A 19,529-nucleotide genomic window follows, 5' to 3' on the forward strand; every position below is an offset into this window, starting at 1 on the left:
ACCGACCGGTGAACACTCACACCCACTGAAAGGGGGTTTCCTCGGGAGCTGGGAGAGGTGTCTGCTGCTGCGAAGGCAGCGTGGGTGGGACAGGCGGGCTGAGAACGGGCTGAAGGGCAGAGCTCGGGGTTGTGCTCAGCAGCACAGCCTGGCTGGGGGGCTGTAGCCAGCGGGGTGCCCGGGGCCGGCACCCACCACTGCCCCACACAGGGGACAGACAGACTGCGCCCCCAGCAAGCAAAACCGGGATGCTGACGCACCAGGAGGCTGTGCTGCCGTTCAGCGAGGTCTGGAGAGTTGGGCGGATAAAGTCCTGGGTCCGGCTGGGCTGGGGTTCATTTCCCCGGGGGTTGGGTCATCAGCAGAACCGGGAGCGCTCCCAGGCCGCGCCGCTGTCTCCGGGTGAACGCCGCCTCCGCGCCCCCTCATTGGCGGGAGGCGTGAGCGAGGTGATTTTTGTCATTGGCTGGGGGTTGGCGGAGAGGGGCCAATAGGAATAAAGCGCCGCCGCCTCGAGGGTGGGTACGGGCTGTCGATGTCTAATAACCGCGTGGCAAACAGACAGGGTCACGCGGTGCGGGGAGGGGCGGTGCGGCCGGGAGGCTTTCTCATTGGTTAGGCGGCTCAGGGGTTGGCCAATCCCTTCGAGGGCGCGGGGCGGGATGGTAGCTGGCCCGGCGTGAGGCTAACGGCCGTTCGTCGCCTCAGGCGGCCCGCCATGGCTGTGCTTGTGGCCGCTCGCTCCGTGTGTCGCCGGTAGCCGCCGCCGGTAGCCGGCGCCGAGGAGGTCGGCCATGGAGGTGAGGGGCCGGGGCCGCGCTGCGGGCTGTGCGGAGGCTGAGCTGTGCAACTTTTCCCGTCAGAAACCCAGTGGGCGCCGGTAGCCGAGCAGGGCCGAGGCCGGGTGTCTGCGGTGTGTCTGTTGCCATGGCCGGGCCTTTCTCGCTGTGGCGGCGCCCGTCTGTGTAGGGCCGCCCGGAGCCGTTTAGACCTGGGCCTAGCAGCAGGCGCTGTGGAACTGAGCTCAAAAGTGTGAGGAATAAACTACTTTCTGGTGTCCTAAAGTAGTTGCATTTGAGGAAAAAGCGAGCGTGTGTGGGCTGGAGGGGCTGGGGTGTCACAGCCCGGCAGCAGCTCGCTGTACCTACTGTTTCCTGGTTCCCTGAGGCCACTGGTCATGCTGTGTGCTGGGTGCCCTTACCGAGCACGGGAATAGCTAAGGAGAAAACGTGTAATGAGGGAAGGGAGCTGTGCTCTGCAGTAATTCCGGCTTTATGTGTTCCCACGTCTGTAAAATGTGTCTGAGAGAAACTCTGTTAATACATTGGTGTGACTGTGGTGTGACCCCGAAGGCAGATGATGCTACAGACCATGTATGCTAGATGTAGAGGCCGGTTTTGTCCTTGGGTAGTTACAGACAAGAGTTTTATGAGGAGTGTTTGTTTGGGTGCTTCTGGTGTGCTAGATGTGTAAAGCTTGGACATTTTCCTGAATTTAGGAAGCATTTCCAAAAAGTGGCTACAGTAATACCTAAAATATTGTACAAATAACTTATTTATGAGCTAGAGGTACTTTTTAGCTAGTCAGCTTTATTTTAGCTGTAAAATTTTCATCATGTGCTTCACCTTCTGATGAAGGGGAGAAAAGATGCCTTCTTGTTTTGTTTTGCTCTGTGCTCCAACCAGCCACCTGTTTCTGAGTGTTTCCAGGACCAGGATGGGGGAAGGGGTGTTTTTTAGACAGAAACTATTTCTTCTGTACTTAAAGTAACAGGGCAGACTCCCCCTGTAGCTTCCAGTGTGTGTATTACAGCAAAATTCTAGCTCCTGGAATGTTTCGCGTGCATTTGTGTAACGTAAGTGATGCAGTAGGAACAGTAATGAAAGGATGAGAGGCGTCTGGCAATGCATGGAAGGTTAAATGACAACTCTGCTGCCGTTAGTGGAAGGGATAGTTCTCTTACTTGTGCAGTTGGTGATGTGTGGTGGTTTGGCCCTGGCTAGAGGGCAGATGCCCACCAAGCCGCTTGCTCAGCCAAAAAGGGGAGAAAATATATATCAGGAGGCTTAGGAATCCAAGATAAGGACAGAGGGATCACTTTCCAGTTAGTGCAATGGGCAAAACAGACTCAACACAGAATAAAAGAAAGAAAAGTGATTTATTCCTACTACAACTACACACCCAGTGAACCAGAGTCAGGTAATGAGAAGCGCAGCCAGGTCTTAAAGCACCTTCCCCCCACCCCTCCCTTCTTAGCAGACTTAAACTTCATCACGATTTTACTCCCTTCTTCCAGCCCCAACATGGCACAGGGAGGGGCAGGGAATGGGGAGTGGGTTTCCAGCAGTTCCTCACAAACTGCTTTACTCCTCTAGATCTTAACACCTCTACTTCCCACCCCCCCAACCCTCCCTTCTTTGCACACTTGACTTTAATCATAAATTTACTCCCTTGTTCCCCCCCCCCATCTTGGGGAGGGGCATGGGGAATGGGGGTTTTCAGTCCGTTCCTCCCAAGTTGTCTTCCATCTTAGCTGGGGAGGAGGGGAGCATTCAACACACACCCCCCCTTCCCCTGAGACACTGTGGGGTCCCACCCACGCAAGACAGTCCTCCACGAACTTCTACAGTGTGAGTCCTCTCTTGGGGAGTCATCTCCTCACCACATGCCTCAGCAGGGCTCCCTTCCATGGGGTACTGACCGTTGGGCCCATACTCCTCCAGCCTGGTCCCTCACCAAGTTATAAGTCCCCTGGCAAACCTGCTGAGGCGTGGATCAATCTCTTCACAGGCTGTAGATGTCTCTGCTCCCTGTCCTTATCCATGGGCTGTGAGGGGACACCTGTTCCACCATGCTCTTCTCCACGGGCTGCAGGGGAATCTTTCTGGCATCCGGAGTCCCTCATTCTTCCCCTCCTACCTCCTTCAGGTCTGGCCTTGGTGTCTATGCAGCTTGTTACATCTTCTCACTCCCTTCTCTGGGGACAAAATGCATCTGCCTGCAGTTTTTTTTCTCCTACATGTGATTCCCAGAGGTGCTGTGACCATTGCTGTTTGGCTCGGCCCTGGTCAGCAGCAACTCTGGCCTTGAGTCAGACAATGTTCACAGTCTGGGGCCTGCAGAGAGCATCTGGCTGCTGCTCACAGAAGCCATCTCAGCAGCACAGCTACGCAAAACTGCAGTGTGGTGTTCTGTCCTGGTTCAGCCCTTGGAATGCTCAGCCAGTGTTCTCAGAGAGAACACAGGTTTCCTCTTAATGTGCACCTCCTCTCTCTAAACACCTGGTGGAGTTCTGGTGGCTTGTTGGGTTAATCCTTTCTCTAAGAGTAAGTACAAAAGTGCTCTAATGTCAGCATGTCAAAATAATTCCTTGATAACTCAGATGGAGCAGAATCCACAGGTTAATTACAGTGTTCAAGAAGTTTATGTTGGTATAAAATCTGCTGCTCTGGCGTCTGTGTATAATTATGTCCTTCTACTGTTTTTTTTTTTTCCTTGTTTTGTACAGCCTAAAGTTGCATTCAGAGGTGGCAGTCGCTGCTGGAGTAGTGCAGAAGCTGGCGGGAGGCTGACTGATGTATTCAGTAACGTAATGACAGGCTCTGGCTCGCTATATGGTTGCTACAAATCACAGGTTCAGTTGATTATAAGTGGTTTTTTGTATATCCTGTGTGAGAATTTAGGTTGTTTCTAAACAAAATGGTCAAAAATATTTCTAATACAGTTGCTTACACTGGCCAACATAAATCACAGTGTTTGGTTTAGTCATAATAAAGCTCCATCATAGTAATGTTCATCAGAAAGGACAGTGACTTTTTTAATACAGTGACAGATAAAGGAATATGTGTTTAGTAAAATAGTATTTCACTGTATCCTCTGTTCTTCTGGTACTGTGAACAATTGTAGACAAACTGAGGAGAAAATTACTATTTTTGGGAAAACTGAGAAGTCGGTAAGAAGGAGAAGCCTAAGTATTACAACAGATGTTTCTATGGCATACCAAACATAGAGTCCAAACATTCTCATAAACCAGGCTGTTGAGCAGGGGGTTCTTGGTCTGACTGGTAGAAAATGCCCAGTGAAGTATAACAGCTCTGTCTTTTCATTTGGCTTTTCACAGCCATTAACTTTCACTGAAATAAAAGATCCAGATATATGAGTGAAAACTCATTCCTAATACCTCAAAACTAGACCTATTTCTTACTGTAATCAAGGTTCAGGTGGCTTTGTTCTTCCATGACTTTCAGTCCAGCAAACTGGGCATCTTTTTTGCTTACAGAAGTATTTTACAGCATGGGGAACAGCCGTGGAGACACCTGTCCATAGGCAGAAAGCCTGGTTTTGTGTGTCGATGTTATTCTGTAAAGGAGTACCTCCTGCATCTTTAGCATTTAACCCTGAAAAAACAGTTCACTTTTTCAGTCACAAAGAGCTTGGAAAGTGTATCATGTTTAAACCTATCAAGCACATGCACCCTTGTGCTTACACTGGACAGAAAGCCTTTCCTCTAGAAAAGAATTGGCTTTCTTCAGTAGCTTAAATAACCTGTAATGATTGGGAGGGAGCATCTCCTGACTCCTGCCAGTGATCATCTGTGAGAAACCAGTGCGGATGTTTCAGGCTGACATGGCCTGAGATTTTCACTCCTTTGTGTACATGCACTGGGCAGTAGTCACCAGCAGAAGTGACCTGTAGCCTTATGTCTGAAAACGTTGGGCTTGCTTGATTCTCATGCTCTGATTACTGCAAGGGTGAACTAAGTTACAACAGTGTACAATGATGAAATGACAAATTGATGTGTTTGGTGTTAAAATCAGTGCTTTTCTTGTACATAAAATGCAGAATGAAGAAAATGTAGAGCTCCCTCAAACCTACAGTTCTTCCCTTTCAACGTCAGAGTACTCTGCACCTGTGGACACTTCCCTTTTGTACACACCGTGGTCTACCTATGGAGATGATACTAAGCAGCCTGCTGCTTCTCAGATTAACCTGAAGTCCAGGTAGTCACCTCTGACAGATAGAGAATGTGTGTTGAGGGAGCAGATGGATGGGGTTTTTTACCTGTTTAATTTAGCTTACAAATTATTTTGAATGAAGCAGTTGTGTTCATTAGTATGCAATTTGTTTTCAGGATTCAACCTGAAAGGAATGATTATGGCAGTGAAACAGATTTATATGGACTTGTGTCTAATATCTTGGATGAACAAGATAACTCGCAGCCGTGTTGTGCTGAGGGGTGAGTGTGTTGTCACGCAAGCACTGCTGGCATTCTCTTCCTCTGACACAACTACCTCACTGATCTCATTATATCTGTTCTGTTAGTCAGCTTTGCATCTGCTGCTGGCAAGTCCTCATGCTCTTTACAGCTTCTCTTCCTTCCCCCTAATCTTCTCATGTTTTGCTTGTGATACTGGAAAGCTTTTTTTCTGGGTACTCAAATTACACAGTAGTTTCTGGCTCTCTGGTATTTACAGAACTCTTTTAATTGGAATGTTTTAAGTGGTCCTTAACAAGCATCATGGAAATGGAGTGTTCAAATAAATCTCCTTGAATATATGCCTTAGGCGGCTTTTTTATTTTATTTTATTCTTTTTTTCCTTAATGTAAAATTTGAATTCAGACTTTTAGGTTTATTTATTTCAGTTCTCACAAAACATGAAATCATATGCTTTCCTGAACCAGCAGGAGGGAAGAACTCCATGCAAAATGAATACTTCTTGATGTTAGTGCTGCTGAAGCAATATTTGCATATCCAAATGTTGAATTTATTGTGACTATATCCCAGCACCAGAAGAAATTATTAGATAGTCATAATAACTTGACAGAGAGAGCTCATGGTTTGCTGTCTGAATCTGGGGGGTTTAGATCTAGGGAATGAGAGAGTGAACCCACTTTCTCAAGGTTTCCAAGCCAGGCACCTTCCTTTCTGTCTTCTCCCAGGATTACAGTTGTTTCTGTACGTGTGGTTCTATATGTGTGACTTCTGTGGCTGAAGTGAAGTAGAAAGTCAGTCTTGATTAAAAGATTACTGATTGTTTCAGACAATTAAGGTTGGATTTCTGTCTGCACTACTGCCAGTTTTGGCTGTAACTGTACTGACTTCCGGGTACAATTAAATTTTCAGACAGCAATTGTCCTGTGTTAATCCTTGGTAATTAGTGGAAGGAAGAGAAACGTGTTGAGATGCTTACTCATGATTTACCTGCAGGAAGCAGTGTAAGCCAGTGTGAACCACAGAGGATGCTGAAGCAGTAAGCAAGATGAGAGAGAAGCGTTTGGAGTCTGGAGTGCCAGGACCTGGCTTTGAGAGGTTGTGGGTAGTTGGGAAGTATGGTTATCTTAACTTGATACTTAACCAGGAGTGTTTTACTGGTGATGGATAATAAATCCGTTGACAGGATTGACCATAATTTGGTATGTACATATCAATTCCAGCTTGAAGGCTTTGTATGTATCTCCTGAGCTTTATGTGTGGGCTTAGACAAGCTAGAATCAGAAATGTGCAGAGAGGTGGTGGATGCCCTGTCCCTGGAAGTGTTCAAGGCCCAGGTTGGATGGGGCCCTGGGCAACCTTGTGTAGCTCCAGGCCTGGAGGTTGGTGGCCCTGCCTATGGCAGGGGGGTTGGAACTGTATGATCCTTGGGGTCCCTTCCAACCCATGCTATGACATTCTATGGCAGGAGTGCATAGAGTTTGACATCTTTGAATCAATCAAGAGAACTGACTGGAGAAGAATTGAGCTCTTAAACCTCTTCCTGCATTTGGACATGAAAGAGGAGCACCAGAGATAAGAATCTAACCTTGTGTTTCTTGTTTTTCAAGGAGTTATCCTTCCAACTTGAAGTCAGGATGGCCCATGAATGCAACCAGAATTGTAGACTACTGTGACTTGTTGCCAGAAACTAAAAGACCAGTTGCTGGAGCTGTCTCACAACAGGGGTTTTGTAATAGTGAATCCATATCTGCTGCTGAAAAACAGTACTTGCAAAGCAATAATCCTGCATCACAGCAAAAAGTAGATGATTGTTACCCTGGGTTTACTGGCATAGACCTTGAGGAGCAGAGTTTATACCCTTCTAGGAATGATCATGCCATCTGTTTCAGCATGCAGACTAATGAGAATATTAAGACAATATCCACGTATCAGAACTATCCATACATAAAAAACACCTTCACACCCCAAGCTGGGTATTCAGAAGCAATCAAAGACTCAGGAGCCGATGTTTATTCTTATGGTAGAGAGAAGATGTGTCCCAAAGGAGCAGACTTGCAGTTGCACCAAAAGCGGGCAGAGATGTTTCTCCCACAGTTTCACAGATACAATGAAAATGTGGATTGTAGTAGGTACACTGAATATTCTCATGCTGGTAAAGCAAAGCTCAGCAAGAGCATCAATTGTAACTTCCAAGAAAATAAAAAGTTAGTAAATGGAACTATGGAGGCACCAGCTCTGGATGCAGAACCCTATACTAAATTGTTTCAAGTTAAATCAGGAACTCAGAAAAAAATAGAAGAAACTATTTCAGATCAGCAAAATTTCACATTTCCCAAGGCTACAGGACTTCTAGCAGAAAAACAGATTGCAAATGAAGCTTCATTCTGCACTGATTTTGGGCAAAAATTTGAATATGGACTAAAATCTTTTGCAGCTTGTCCAGGAAGCGGTGACTGTGCAAATGGTGTAGAAAAGCAGCAGTTTTCCAAGTCAGATCTTCAGAATTCCGAATACTGTAAATCACTCCCTTTATTACCAAACTTGGCAAACCCTTCAGCAAGTGCTAATGTAAGGCCAGCATGGATGAACACACAAAATAAAACGGCTGCTTCTCTCCCTTTTCAGAATCCAAGCCCTTTGTTGAAGCTGAATAATCATTTACCCACTTTTCCAAAGAGCTCCAGTCATTCTAATGATTTCCTTCAGTTATCATCTTCAAACTTCCCTTTAAATGGTAATTTATTTCACAAGTACTGCCAAGATAATCCTTCATTTTTTCCAAGTCTTGATTTTGGTTATAACACTGCAGAACGAGCTCGGTCTGCTGCTTGCATGGAAGCACTGGCTAGGAGTGGAGAAGAGAGTCTCATTGAGTATCTAAATGAAAAGAAATTGAAGCAGCCAAATGGATTCTGTGACAATTATGCAGCTCAGCAGTTTGGGATGATTGAAAATATGAACAAACACCGTTTCCAGTTGAAGCCACAGAGTGAAATTTATGATCTAGAAGGACAAAAACACAGAGATGGGCTGTTGCAGAATATGTACCAAGACTTCTTGGAGTCTCAGGGTCAGTTTAATTTCAGGCAGGGGAGCAGAGACAGTAACATGGTCGGTCGCATGACTTGCCTTCAGGCTCCAAACTTCAACAACTGCATGATGGGTGACTTCAGGCACAACCAGCAGCTTGGTTCAAGCACGTTCCCCTTGAGATCAGCTCACCTGTTTGGCCGTTCTGTTGGCCCCCTGATGGACTCTCAGGACTGGTTCTGCCGCAGTGATTTGAAACGCTTCTACCCCTATTGTAACGATAAGATGTACGGTGACAATTCTTTTGTACCAGCTTTTGGCCTTCAAAGGCAAGTTAAAACCCGCAGTGGGCCTGCCAGTGAGCTTCATGTTAGACTAGAAGAATGTTATGAACAGTGGAGAGCTTTGGAGAAAGAAAGAAAGAAGGTAAAAATAATGAATTAATATGCCATATCACAGATTTGGTTTAGATCTCACCCTGCTCAAACCAGTTAGAGTTCATGGGTGGTTCTTCCTGTTACGAGCTGAAATGTGTAATGGGACTCAGTTTCCTTCACTCTAGTTTTGGATGGAAAAGCTGTGAAAGTTTGTAGGCTGATGGGGAGCACAACTGATGTCTCAAACATTGCCCTTCAGCCTCTGTTGTGGAAGGTGTGTTGTATGACTAACAAAGTCATGATACACTTTTTTTCTTACTACAGTAAACACAACAAATCTGGAAATTTAGAATACAAATCCATTAACTGTATTTTTGTTTGGGACTAAACTTGAATCCTTTCAAAAACTAATTCAATTTCTTAAGCCTTGAACTTTGAGTTCTTTCAGTGAGTTATTCTCACCTGCTGTTTCCCTAATGCTTCAAGCCTCAGATGTAGTTGGAGGGGCTCTCTTTCCCCAGAAATGTAGGTTGGAGAAAAGGCAATATTAAAACACTTGGAGGAGGAAGTTCAGGAAGTTGTGTATGAAGCCCTACTTAAAGTAGTTGCCCTGTCAGATCATCAGTGGAAGTGTTTTGGGCTACCCCTGTGGAGTGTAAAACCTGTCTTAATTTCACCAGTTTAGAACCGCTCTGGAGCTGTGACTTTAAGCTTGTCCAGATGTTACCTGGGAATGGTGGGGCTGCTTGGCTGTTAACAGCTTCTGTGTGGAAGCTCCTGTGTGCCACACCCCCCACGAGAAATACAGTGTGGGGGAATGTGACTTGGGGGAGTTTGCCAAAGCCTTTCCTGACAAAAGCCCGTGATTGCTTTGAATAGAGAGGTTAGAAGGGAAACAAGCTTGCCTTGAGGAGGGGCTTGCATAGAAAAGTGCAATAAGGAAAGAGTTGAGACATGCTGAGAAGTTGGGGGTGGCATGAGGAGAAAATTCAGCTGCAGCTTTGTGTGGACCAAGACAATCTAAGAAATGCCATTTTTGGAACAGATGTAGCTAGGTAGTTATTGTTACAGGTGTTCTGCAGTGACAGAACAGGGTGAGAGATTGAAATCTGAAATCTTGTGGTCAGGTTTCAAAGTAATTTTCTGATGCCTAAATAAAATATTTTAAGAAAAAGCTTTCTGTAGTTCAACTCATTCATATAAAACTTAGGTTAACTGCTGACTTGAAATTACTTGTGGATGAGGTCTGCTCCTCATTCATTCTTGCCTTTTAATTCTAACTTGCCTCCATTTTATTTACAGGCAAAATTAGTACAGGCAGTAGTCAGAGTGTGAGAAGACACAGCACTTGTAAAACGCATTATGTTGGCCTAATTATGTTAGTTGAACTGCTTTGAGTAAAGTGGTTGTGCACTTAAAACAGGTGAACTTAAAGACTTAAAATGTGCACTTAAAACAGTTAAATCCCAAATGCCTGAATCCTCTTTAGCACCTAAACAAAATAATCAAAAACCCTAAGGGTAAAAAAATAGTCTGTCTCATGTTTCTTCTTGTTTCTTAATGAAGCATGCTTTGCAGCTTACATTCTTAGGGAGTTATTCTTTTGTTTTCCTGCAGACTGAATCAGCTCTTGCTAAGAATTTCCAAGGGAAAAAGGTTTCCAGTGCTAACAATACTCCAATTCCAAGGCTGACATCAAACCCATCAAGAGTTGATCGCTTAATTGTGGATCAGCTACGTGAACAAGCCAGAGTGAGTGTAGGACTGGGGGGAAAAAAAAAATCTATTGAGCTTATCACATAGAACTTAGAGTACAGTATATGTAAGATGATCAGAGCCATTTTTCCCAAAATAGCTTTGTTCTTAAATGCTGTGCAGAGAACATTATTTCAGCAGTCCCTGCTAGAATTTCTACAGCTCCAGGTTTGCTGCTGCTGTTACCAGGGAACCCACGGAACAGTTGAGGCTCACGTTTATGTGCATACATGCCAGGAGGATGTGTTTTCTAGCACAAGAGAGGCATGAGATGCCAGAGTGCAATCATTCTAGACAAACTGCACAGCTCTAAGATGTGCCTGACTTCTGAGGTTTTCTGTTTTGAACAGCTCAGCAGAGAAATGGTCACTACAGATTTGTAGGCACTGTATTAGAGGAAGTATTTGTGGAGTTTAATTGATGTTTGTAGGACTTTGATGTATATTTGCTCAAGTCTTGTATTTTTTTAATGCAGGATGCATATTAGATACAATTTCAGGCACAATTTTTATGTTACTGGTTTGCTTCTTAAAGTTCCACAACCTGTAGGACAAGCATGGTCAGTGTCTTTGGAGCTGCCTGTGGCTCTGCAGCCAAACGATGGTGCCAGCGTGCAGTATCCTGCTTCTCCGGGTGGCAGCAGCCCACACAGGATTCTGCCAGGGAGACTGCAGGGAGGAGGGGAGCACAAGCAGGGCTGAGCTGCCAGCAGAACAGTGAGGGTCTATCTGAGGCTGGGAGGCCAGAGCCAGGATGCTTATGCTGTGTAAGGACAGATGTGGGCTGAAAGCACAGATGCCAAAACCTGTCCCTGTGAGGGGTCGTGGGGTTAACTGCAGCAGCTTGGAGAAGAGCTGGTTCTGGGAGGAACCAGGACTGTGCGCTGAGCTGCTCCCAAGGCAGTGGTGCTAAGAACCAGCCTTCCCTACAGGTCTTGCACAGGTGGCATAAGCTGTTGAGCCATGTCTGCTACCTGCCTGCTGAAATCTGTCTTGTGCAACTGCCTGGCTTGTTCATCCAGCTGAGTATAGTATAAGATGTGCTGACAGGCTTAATGTTCCAAGCTACTCTTTGTGAACCTCAAAAGAACAGTGTTAGGAAGCTTCCACTTTGAGAAGGCTTCCTTGCCCTAGTACTTTGAAATTGTGTCTGAAAAAGAACTTAATCTTCTCTATCTACTTGAGGAACCAAACCTAAGGGTACAGAACCTCAGACACTTGTTAGGTAGCAACTGAAGAGTAGTTTTTAAGGATGCTCAGAAGCACCGTGGGGCTGTTAGACCTGGATTCTCACATCAAAGATCTTATTGATGACCAAAGAGAAACACCAGGTACAAAGGTTCAAGTGCCTGCATGCCAAATGGGCTGTTTGTGTGCACAGCCACAGAATCTATGAGAGCAACAGGCACTTCTGTAGATTTTATCTCCAAATAGGCCTCTCCTATGTGTACAGGGAGGCAAATGAGCAGTAATGCTTTAAAACTTGTGGGCTGGTCTGGCACATGGAGCTGGAAATACAGGCAAGTAATGATATTCTGTATTTAGAGGTCTTTCTGTAGATAGCTTAGTGTGAACTTCATTACTGGCCATAGAGAGAATTTTTGACAGGTTAATATAGACTAAGAGCCGATTTCCATTTTTATAGCTCCATGTTGTTCTCCCTGTTGAATTCTTAGCATTAAACATACCCATCCCCTGCCAGCTGGAGGTGTATGCCTGGAAGGAGGCTGATGAAGGCACCTACCTTCCAAGGATTCCCAGATAGTCAGTTTGAGTGGTAGGTGAGATCCTGAGCTGGCTGAATGCGGGATTAACTCTTTGTGCATCTAGTTAAATCCTCTTGGTGGTCACTCAGTCTATTTTGCTTTTCACGTTTGAGACTTCCATGTGCTTTCAGTTCCAGAACAAACTGTAGCTGAGGGAGAAGTGACAGTAGCTTTATTCACTATGTCATCAGTAACTATAAAAACTGCTTAATAGTCAGAGAACGAATTTTAAACCAGAATCTCTTCTCTGCAGACTGATTCTCATCTCCTTTGTGTCTGGGGAGATGCAAATCCTCAGCTATGTGGTAGCTGGAGAATGTCATATCACCCCACTATGGGGTACTCAGAGGCTGCACATTCAGCTTGGCATTTTGAAGCTTTTCTTCTGTGGACTGATAACGATTTTTGCCAGAGAGGAAATAGCTTATTTCTAGTAGGGATGGTATTTGTATGGGCTGCAGAAAGCATTCTTGCTCCAAATAGTGCTCTATGAAGAGCAGTCATCAAAGCTGGGACTGAAATACCAGTCTGTGTCCCATGGTGCATGCTCGCCTGTGGGGTGTGTGGCTCTGCATCACTGCTGGCTTGCTGTTGTCCCAGTGAAGGATCTGAATTACTCAGCAAGCCCTGTGGCAGTCAGAAAGGAGTAGTTGTGCTTTGCAAGAGATCAGGTTTAGTTAATGCCTCTGAGCCGTGCGGGGAAGGAAGTGTTTCTTGGGAGTGCAGGATGAACTTTGGAAAAACCAGAGGGGATGGGAAAGCCAGCATTTGAGCCTTCAGTGGTTCCTGTTGGGCTGCTGGAGCAGCCCAGCTTTGCTGACTTGGGTGGATTTTGCTTTTAGACATCTGACACTTCTCCCAGGCTGCTCTGGGGATACTTGGGCAAATTGTCCTGGTTCACATCCCTTTAACACCCTCTCTTACATTTTAAGAACTCCCACTGTAGTTTGTTTTTTCCCTAGGGCAACCTACAGTCTTTCTGTTGCAAGGAAACATCATCCAGAACTTTGCTCTGCTCCCAGACCTTCTGTTTTCTTATTTTTAACCTGTGGATGACCATTAATCATCACACTTCTTTACAGACAAATTTATAGTAATGTCCTGTTTATTGTTCAACATTCACAACAAAGACATGGATTTTCAATTAATTAACTAATCAAATCTGAATGATTTTTGAGTGGTTGTGCTCAATGTCCTCTGAATGAGCCTTGAGTATCCATCCTGAAAGCCAGCCTGCACGTGTGGTCCACAGCAGCTTTAACCAACCTAACCTGAGACTGCTGCTCTCCTGCATTGCCTGTCCCTTGTGCTGGCACAGGGGTGTCTGGCTGAAAAGTGCCTGATCTGTGAAGTTGATTTTCACCCAGAAAACTGCAGCGGTGCTGATGGAGGTGGGACCACGCTGGTCTTGATTCAGAGGAATGCACATTGTCCCAGAACCACTTCCAGTTACCTGGTTGTCTCAAAGCTGTATGTACCCATCATTAGTAAGCTGGATGTCCTAATATTTGGGTTTGCTTTGCTGCTGTGCAGACAGAAGAAAAAGAAATCCTAGGTAAGAATTTAACTACTGTAACTTTAGAATCTGCTCTCAGAACAAAATAATCATTATTGGTAATATGTTAATTTTCTTGTAAGTCTAGATGAGTGTAATTTGAACTCCTGTAATGTGTGAAATGTCCGTTAGGTTGTGACTTTACTGGGAAAAATGGAGCGGCTCCGCAGTTCTCCCCTTCACGCTAACATCTCCACTGCTCTTGATAAGCACCTGGAGGTCATTCACATCGTGCAGTCACGTAGGAAGGATGAGATTGTGAATGCTTCAAATCGACAGCGGCAAGGAGCTCCCCGGTGCCAGGATGACAGAGGTATAACTGCTTACGTGCTTTCATAAGGCAGCTGAGAAGTTCTACACTTACTGTGCTCTATTTGAAAAAATAAAAGTGTGAGGGGTTTTGTGTTCAGGTTTTTTGGTTTATTTTTCGGTGTCTGGAGCTTTGAGAAAGGCAGAGTGGGGTTTAGATGATGGGTTTAGGACACTAATGGGTTTAGTCAATTTGGAGGGCATTTATGCAATTAATAAACTAGCAAGTAATAAAAAGGTATTTTTTTTCTGTAATGCAGTTTGGGATTGAAGATGATACTAAACTATTGTCTCTTTCTTTCCTCTGTCCCTCATATTCCTGTTCCCATCACCCTTTAGCCCTGTCTGTATTTCTGTGTAGAACTTCCTTGGTGTTTCCATGCTGAATCTGTGTGAAGAGACCAAGATGGCCTTGCATTAGGAATGGATTTCCTCTTCAGGCATGTTCTGTTGTAGCTTGATGTAAAATACAGATCGAATTTTGGATGGATACACAAAACTACATTGGTCAGAATGCTTTTATTCTGTGTATTTTGGACAGCATTAAGAATATCTAGCTTAATCTTTCACTGCTGCCCAGGCAGAATGGCAGATTCCCTTCTCTCTTAGATGTGAGGCCGAATGGATTCCTGCTACCAGTGATGTCCTTACCTACAGCTTTGTGTTAGAAGCTTTCTTACGTTTCTGAGAGTCCTCTGTTCGCTCGCTGCCTCTCTTTCCACACCTCAGATGGCTTACATCTTACTCCTGTGGGGTGTCCCAATGTGCAGTTGTATGATTCTCAAGTTTACTTCAGTAGATCCCCTGTAGTAGTTACTTTTTTCACCTGTTCACCGTCATTCTTGTTTCTCTTTAATTGAGGATTATGTGACTGGTTAAAATGAAGGGGGTTTTGGGGTGTTTAAACCCCTGAATGTAACAGAAGCTGGCTTTACTTGGTGCTACTTATTAACCAGATTAGTGAGCTCTTTGGAACCAGGTAGTCTGGAAAAGAGGACTTAGACATTGGGATTGCTCCCTGGTCCAACTGCTTTGAGAAGAGAAAGAAGTGGGCTTTGCACAATGGGGTCCGACTGTACAAAGTTTTATGGATTGCCATCTGTCACCTAGATCAACCCTCAAGCTTTTCAGAGCTGTCTGACCATATCTCTGCTTTGAGATTGCCCTAGATTTAGTTTTCAGGATCTTTCAGAAGGATATAGATGTTACAGAATGTTGTCCAAGGGGACAAAAGACCTTCTTAATGTCTGTAGCTCTCAGATAGTCCTCTCAGCCAAAGACTTCAAAAGACCATTTTGTTATCACTGTGGGGTTTTCCCTTCTTCCCTGGTAGTGATCCAAATGCCAACCCTATCTTCCAACTCTGAGATGTCTCTCTATGTGAGTGCTGCTTGTTTCTTGCCTCTTTCTAGGCAGTCCAAGTAACACCATTCCTGTGGGTTTTCTTGATTCCACAAAGCTTGATGTGGAAATGGGGATTTTGAAAACGCAAGACCTGATACTCATGTCCTCCCACTCTGTACTCTGTCCTTTATCTCTCTGGAGTTACCTTTCCTTGGTTGCTCTGCATGGAGGGAAGGAGAGATGACTTGGACTGTTTTTCCCAAAAACAGCCCAGGGACTGGGAGCCAGTGAGGCTGGAGAAGGGAGATGGTGAAGGGGTGAGGTTAGGCCTCTAAATTCTGCCCCCTCCTGAGGCACTCCCAGTCCTGCCAGGAAGAGAATGCTTTCACCTGGCACAGTCAGTCCCAGAACACTGGCTGAAGGTTGGTGCCAGGTTTTCCAGTAAACAAACTGCAGGAGCACTTGGATGAGCAGACTTAGTCTCTCCCTGCTCCCAGTCCCCGTGGAAGTGTGACTGGAGGCGAGTGCACCGGTGTGCTCTCTGTGCAGCCCAGTGTGCGGTGTAGCACGACCCAGCTGCAAGAGTGGGGAGTGTGCCCCTACCCCAAAATAACGTGCAAGTTGTGCCAGAAAACAGGTGCCTAAGAGATGGTATCAAATTTGCTTCCTCACACACAGGCTGGGATTCAAGTCAAAACATTGTCTGTACATGAAGACATTGCTATTAAACAGCCCACCGCATCATCGCCTTCTCTTCATTTTAGAGCGGTGGAGGTTGATGCACCTTTTTGCAGAAGATGATCTGTCTGCTTTAATAAAATGCCATCAATGAGCTATTCCCCCACCTGGGGGCAAGGGGTCCACTCTGTGGATCTGGAGGGGTCACTGGGACGTTCAGCAGTGAGCTCCCACGGGAAGGGGCAAAGTGCCTTTTGTGTGTACATGGAGGCCTTTCAGGAGCAGAGCTGCCCATGGTGCTTCGGGTGCTCCTGGTAACAGGTGACAAGGAAGCAGGAGCTTTCACAAAACAGGTACCTATATTCTTTATACTCATGTGAAAGCCTAAAAATCAGTTCTTCCTTAGACTGAACTCTTACAGCCTGATAAAGACAAGACACAAGATCAGATATAAAAAGGGTGTAAAAAGCTCTGCTGGCTTTAGCATTACGGGAGTGAATGAATCCCGGTAGCGTTTGCTGATGAGCTGTGTAATAAGGATTGAAACCCCATTTCCTCCCTGCAGATGTGTTTGCTCTGGCTTTGGCAGTCAGAGAGATGAGCGTAGCGACGCGTAAAGCACGCACCACTCTCTGGTGCGCCTTCCAGATGACCTTACCAAAATCCTCAGCTGGGAAACTCGAGCGGGAGAAAACTCTGCGGGAGACGGTGCAACAGGAAGAGAAAGTGCAGGAGAACACCCCCAGCAGTGCCATCCAGAATCCAAAGGCTGAAGTAAGCAAGTACTAACCAACTACTGGTTGCGTGCAGAAATACTCTGCAGTGTGTATGTGTGAGAGATGATGCTGATTCTTTTTAATTCTTTGTGAAGTTTGAACTACTCCCATTGGTATTTAAAGCTGTATCTTGATGAGAAGTTCAATTTCCTTTAAGGGCTCTTGGGTTCTACTTAAAGTGGTGACATTACAGGTGACGTCTCAGTATTGTAAAGCCAACCGGTGAATGTTAACTTAAAAAAAATAATCAGACTAATTAATTAACAGCCAAGATATTATTTAACTTCTGCAGGTGAACCCAGGTGTGCAACTCTTCCAATAACTTTTTAGTTTTGCTTTAGGAAATTAAAAAGAAATAATTTTTAGAATAATGATTCTTAAAGACTGGAGCCTAATGGAGGGTCTGGTCAGGATCAGATAAGATTGTGATGTACAAATGGTTTCCTTATCGAACTAAAACCTGAAAACAGAAGGGGGGGAAGCTAAGAATACACAATATTCATGTAAAATTAAATATTTAAAATATAAATATTTATGAATTTGCAATTTTAGAATCTAAGTTTGTGAAAGGAGATGCACCAGGTTCTACTAAATTACTGGTATGACAAAATTGCTGTTGTGAAACCATGCAATTTAGTAAATGTGTTCAGATTTTTTGGGCATGCTCTTGGGGAAACAACCTCTGTTTTAAAGTATTTAAACTTAATCAAAATATGACATGCACACAGGATTATCCTTCAGAAAGCTGTGCAGCAGCTGAAATGATGAGTATTTGTTTTAATAACTTCACTTAAAAATTGGAAGAGGTATCACAAAGTTCTGAAATTTAGGTTTCCTTAAAGTTACTCTTTTCACTAGTTAGGTTTGAAATTTGGTTGTCATACTTTAGACTTCTTAGTTTACCTCTGCATTTTTGGCAACTATTAATACTTGGTGTTCATCTGTGTATCTTAATCTGTACGGAATAGCAGTAATTTATTCACTGATATGAAATGTTGGTATTACGTGGCTCAGGAGAGACGGGGGTTTGAACACTTGAGCATCGTGTTTATAATGTGTAGATTAAATTTATTCAGCTGTCCTTGCCTTAGATAGCCTGGTATTTTAAATGCCTGTGTTCTTCCTACTTCTGGAAATCCTGATATGCAGAAGGTGCGATCGCACCGCGTAAATTGTCATTAGATGATGTGAGAGAGAAACCCGAATGGGAATGCAGCAGAAAGCAGATCACTGACAGGACCAAAGGTGTAGCCAGAGGGAGTTTATCTGGGCAGGAGAACAAAGCCCATCTCCATACTGCAGGTCGCTGCATTAAGATTTGTTAAGTTTAACCCTGGAGGTGTTGATGTTAAAAGCAAAACTCTGCTGACTTTTGTCTGGTAAGAAATAAAATAGCTTTTGTTGGAGAGCGTCTGCTGTGTTTGCCTTTGTAGCCTCAGCTCCTAGAACTTGAGCTGTTAACAGGGATTGTCATTTCCCATTAGTTTCTGATGTTCCTAGGAAGTTGTCATGGGAGGAGAATGGGACATCACTTAGCAGATGTGATGTAGTTCGTTACTGAGCTCTGCTCAGTGCAATTTGGTATATAAGGTCTTTAATAAGCACAGGTGGATGGGCAGTCAGCTGAGCACAGCCGGTGTGGGATACGAGGATGATCGTGGAAGTTGCTGTAGCATAGATGTACACAGAGCTGTCACCCTGCCATCCATGGCTGGTATCTGTCAGGGGGGGATCCCAGGGCAGTGTCCCTGCCCACCAGGCAGCTCCAGGGACCCCAGGGTGTAGATCCTTATAGCCTGTACTGGGTGACTCTTGGTGAGACTCTTAGTTTTGGCCACTTACCAGCCAGGTCTCCCAGCAGACTGCTTACTCTGGGGGTGCCAATTCTCACCAGTAACCTCACAGCAGGACCTGCTAAGCAGCCACCTGGGCCAGAGCTCAGCGAGGACACACAGAAGGAGGGTGTCCTGTCGCAGAGCTGGGGAGCCACGGGTGATGCTGAAATTACTCTTGGGTAGGAATGACCCTTAGGTTTAGACAGAGGGAAAATGGTGTCAGTGCACTGAACCCAATTTTTTTTCACTCGTCACAAGCTCTGTACCCTCAGAGAAGGGTCATGCAGTGGGTTCAGTTTCAGCACTGGAGACCTTGGGAGTCAAGCTGGAGTGTTCCTACTGTAAATTTCTTGGTGCTGATCCCAGGAACACACTCCTGAATCTCCGGATCAGCAGTCAGCCCTCTGGGGCCAATGTCTGTCTGGGCACTGAATCAATAGCAGCAGAATTTATCGATGCGCAGTTACAGCAGCTCTGCAGTGTGAAGGAGACCTGCAGCCTCACAAGCATCAACTGTGCTGACCTGGGCTCAGGGCTGAGGGGTACTTTAAACCCTTCATGTGTTCACACAAGGCTGCAGCACACTCCTGGGGCTCCCATGCCCGCAGCTGATGAAGGTGTCCCAATGAGGTGCTGCTGGAGAGTTGTGGTTTTGCCCCAGCAAGTTGGCTAAAATCCCTGGGGCTGGACCCTCCCCAAAAGGGCCATTGCTAGCTGGGGGAACATAACAGCCTTGTACCAAGCTGGTGAATGCAGCTGTTGGCTCTGGGCCTTCACAGCCAGAGGAGTTGGAGGTGTTAGTGTACCAGTGTCTGTGTAATGGGAAGCTCTAGCCCTCAGCTTGCTTTCCACCTGGAAGCAGACATGTGGGAAATTCAGTTCTTGGTGCC

At 45.3% G+C, this 19,529-nt stretch overlaps 1 protein-coding gene across 1 annotated transcript; it reads left to right on the forward strand.

The window, feature by feature from the left end:
* Positions 1-794: 794 nt before the first annotated feature.
* Positions 795-16,817, forward strand: MEIOC (meiosis specific with coiled-coil domain; the record flags this gene model as incomplete). Its single annotated transcript, XM_084275413.1, has 8 exons — positions 795-800; positions 3,509-3,634; positions 4,843-5,000; positions 5,132-5,236; positions 6,823-8,671; positions 10,240-10,374; positions 13,830-14,010; positions 16,594-16,817. 8 exons carry the CDS (start codon positions 795-797, stop codon positions 16,815-16,817), a joined length of 2,784 nt encoding a protein of 927 aa, XP_084131539.1.
* Between the last annotated feature and the right edge of the window lie 2,712 nt (positions 16,818-19,529).

Source organism: Gallinula chloropus (assembly GCF_964237585.1).
Source record: "Gallinula chloropus genome assembly, chromosome: 26".
Taxonomy (NCBI): domain Eukaryota; kingdom Metazoa; phylum Chordata; class Aves; order Gruiformes; family Rallidae; genus Gallinula; species Gallinula chloropus.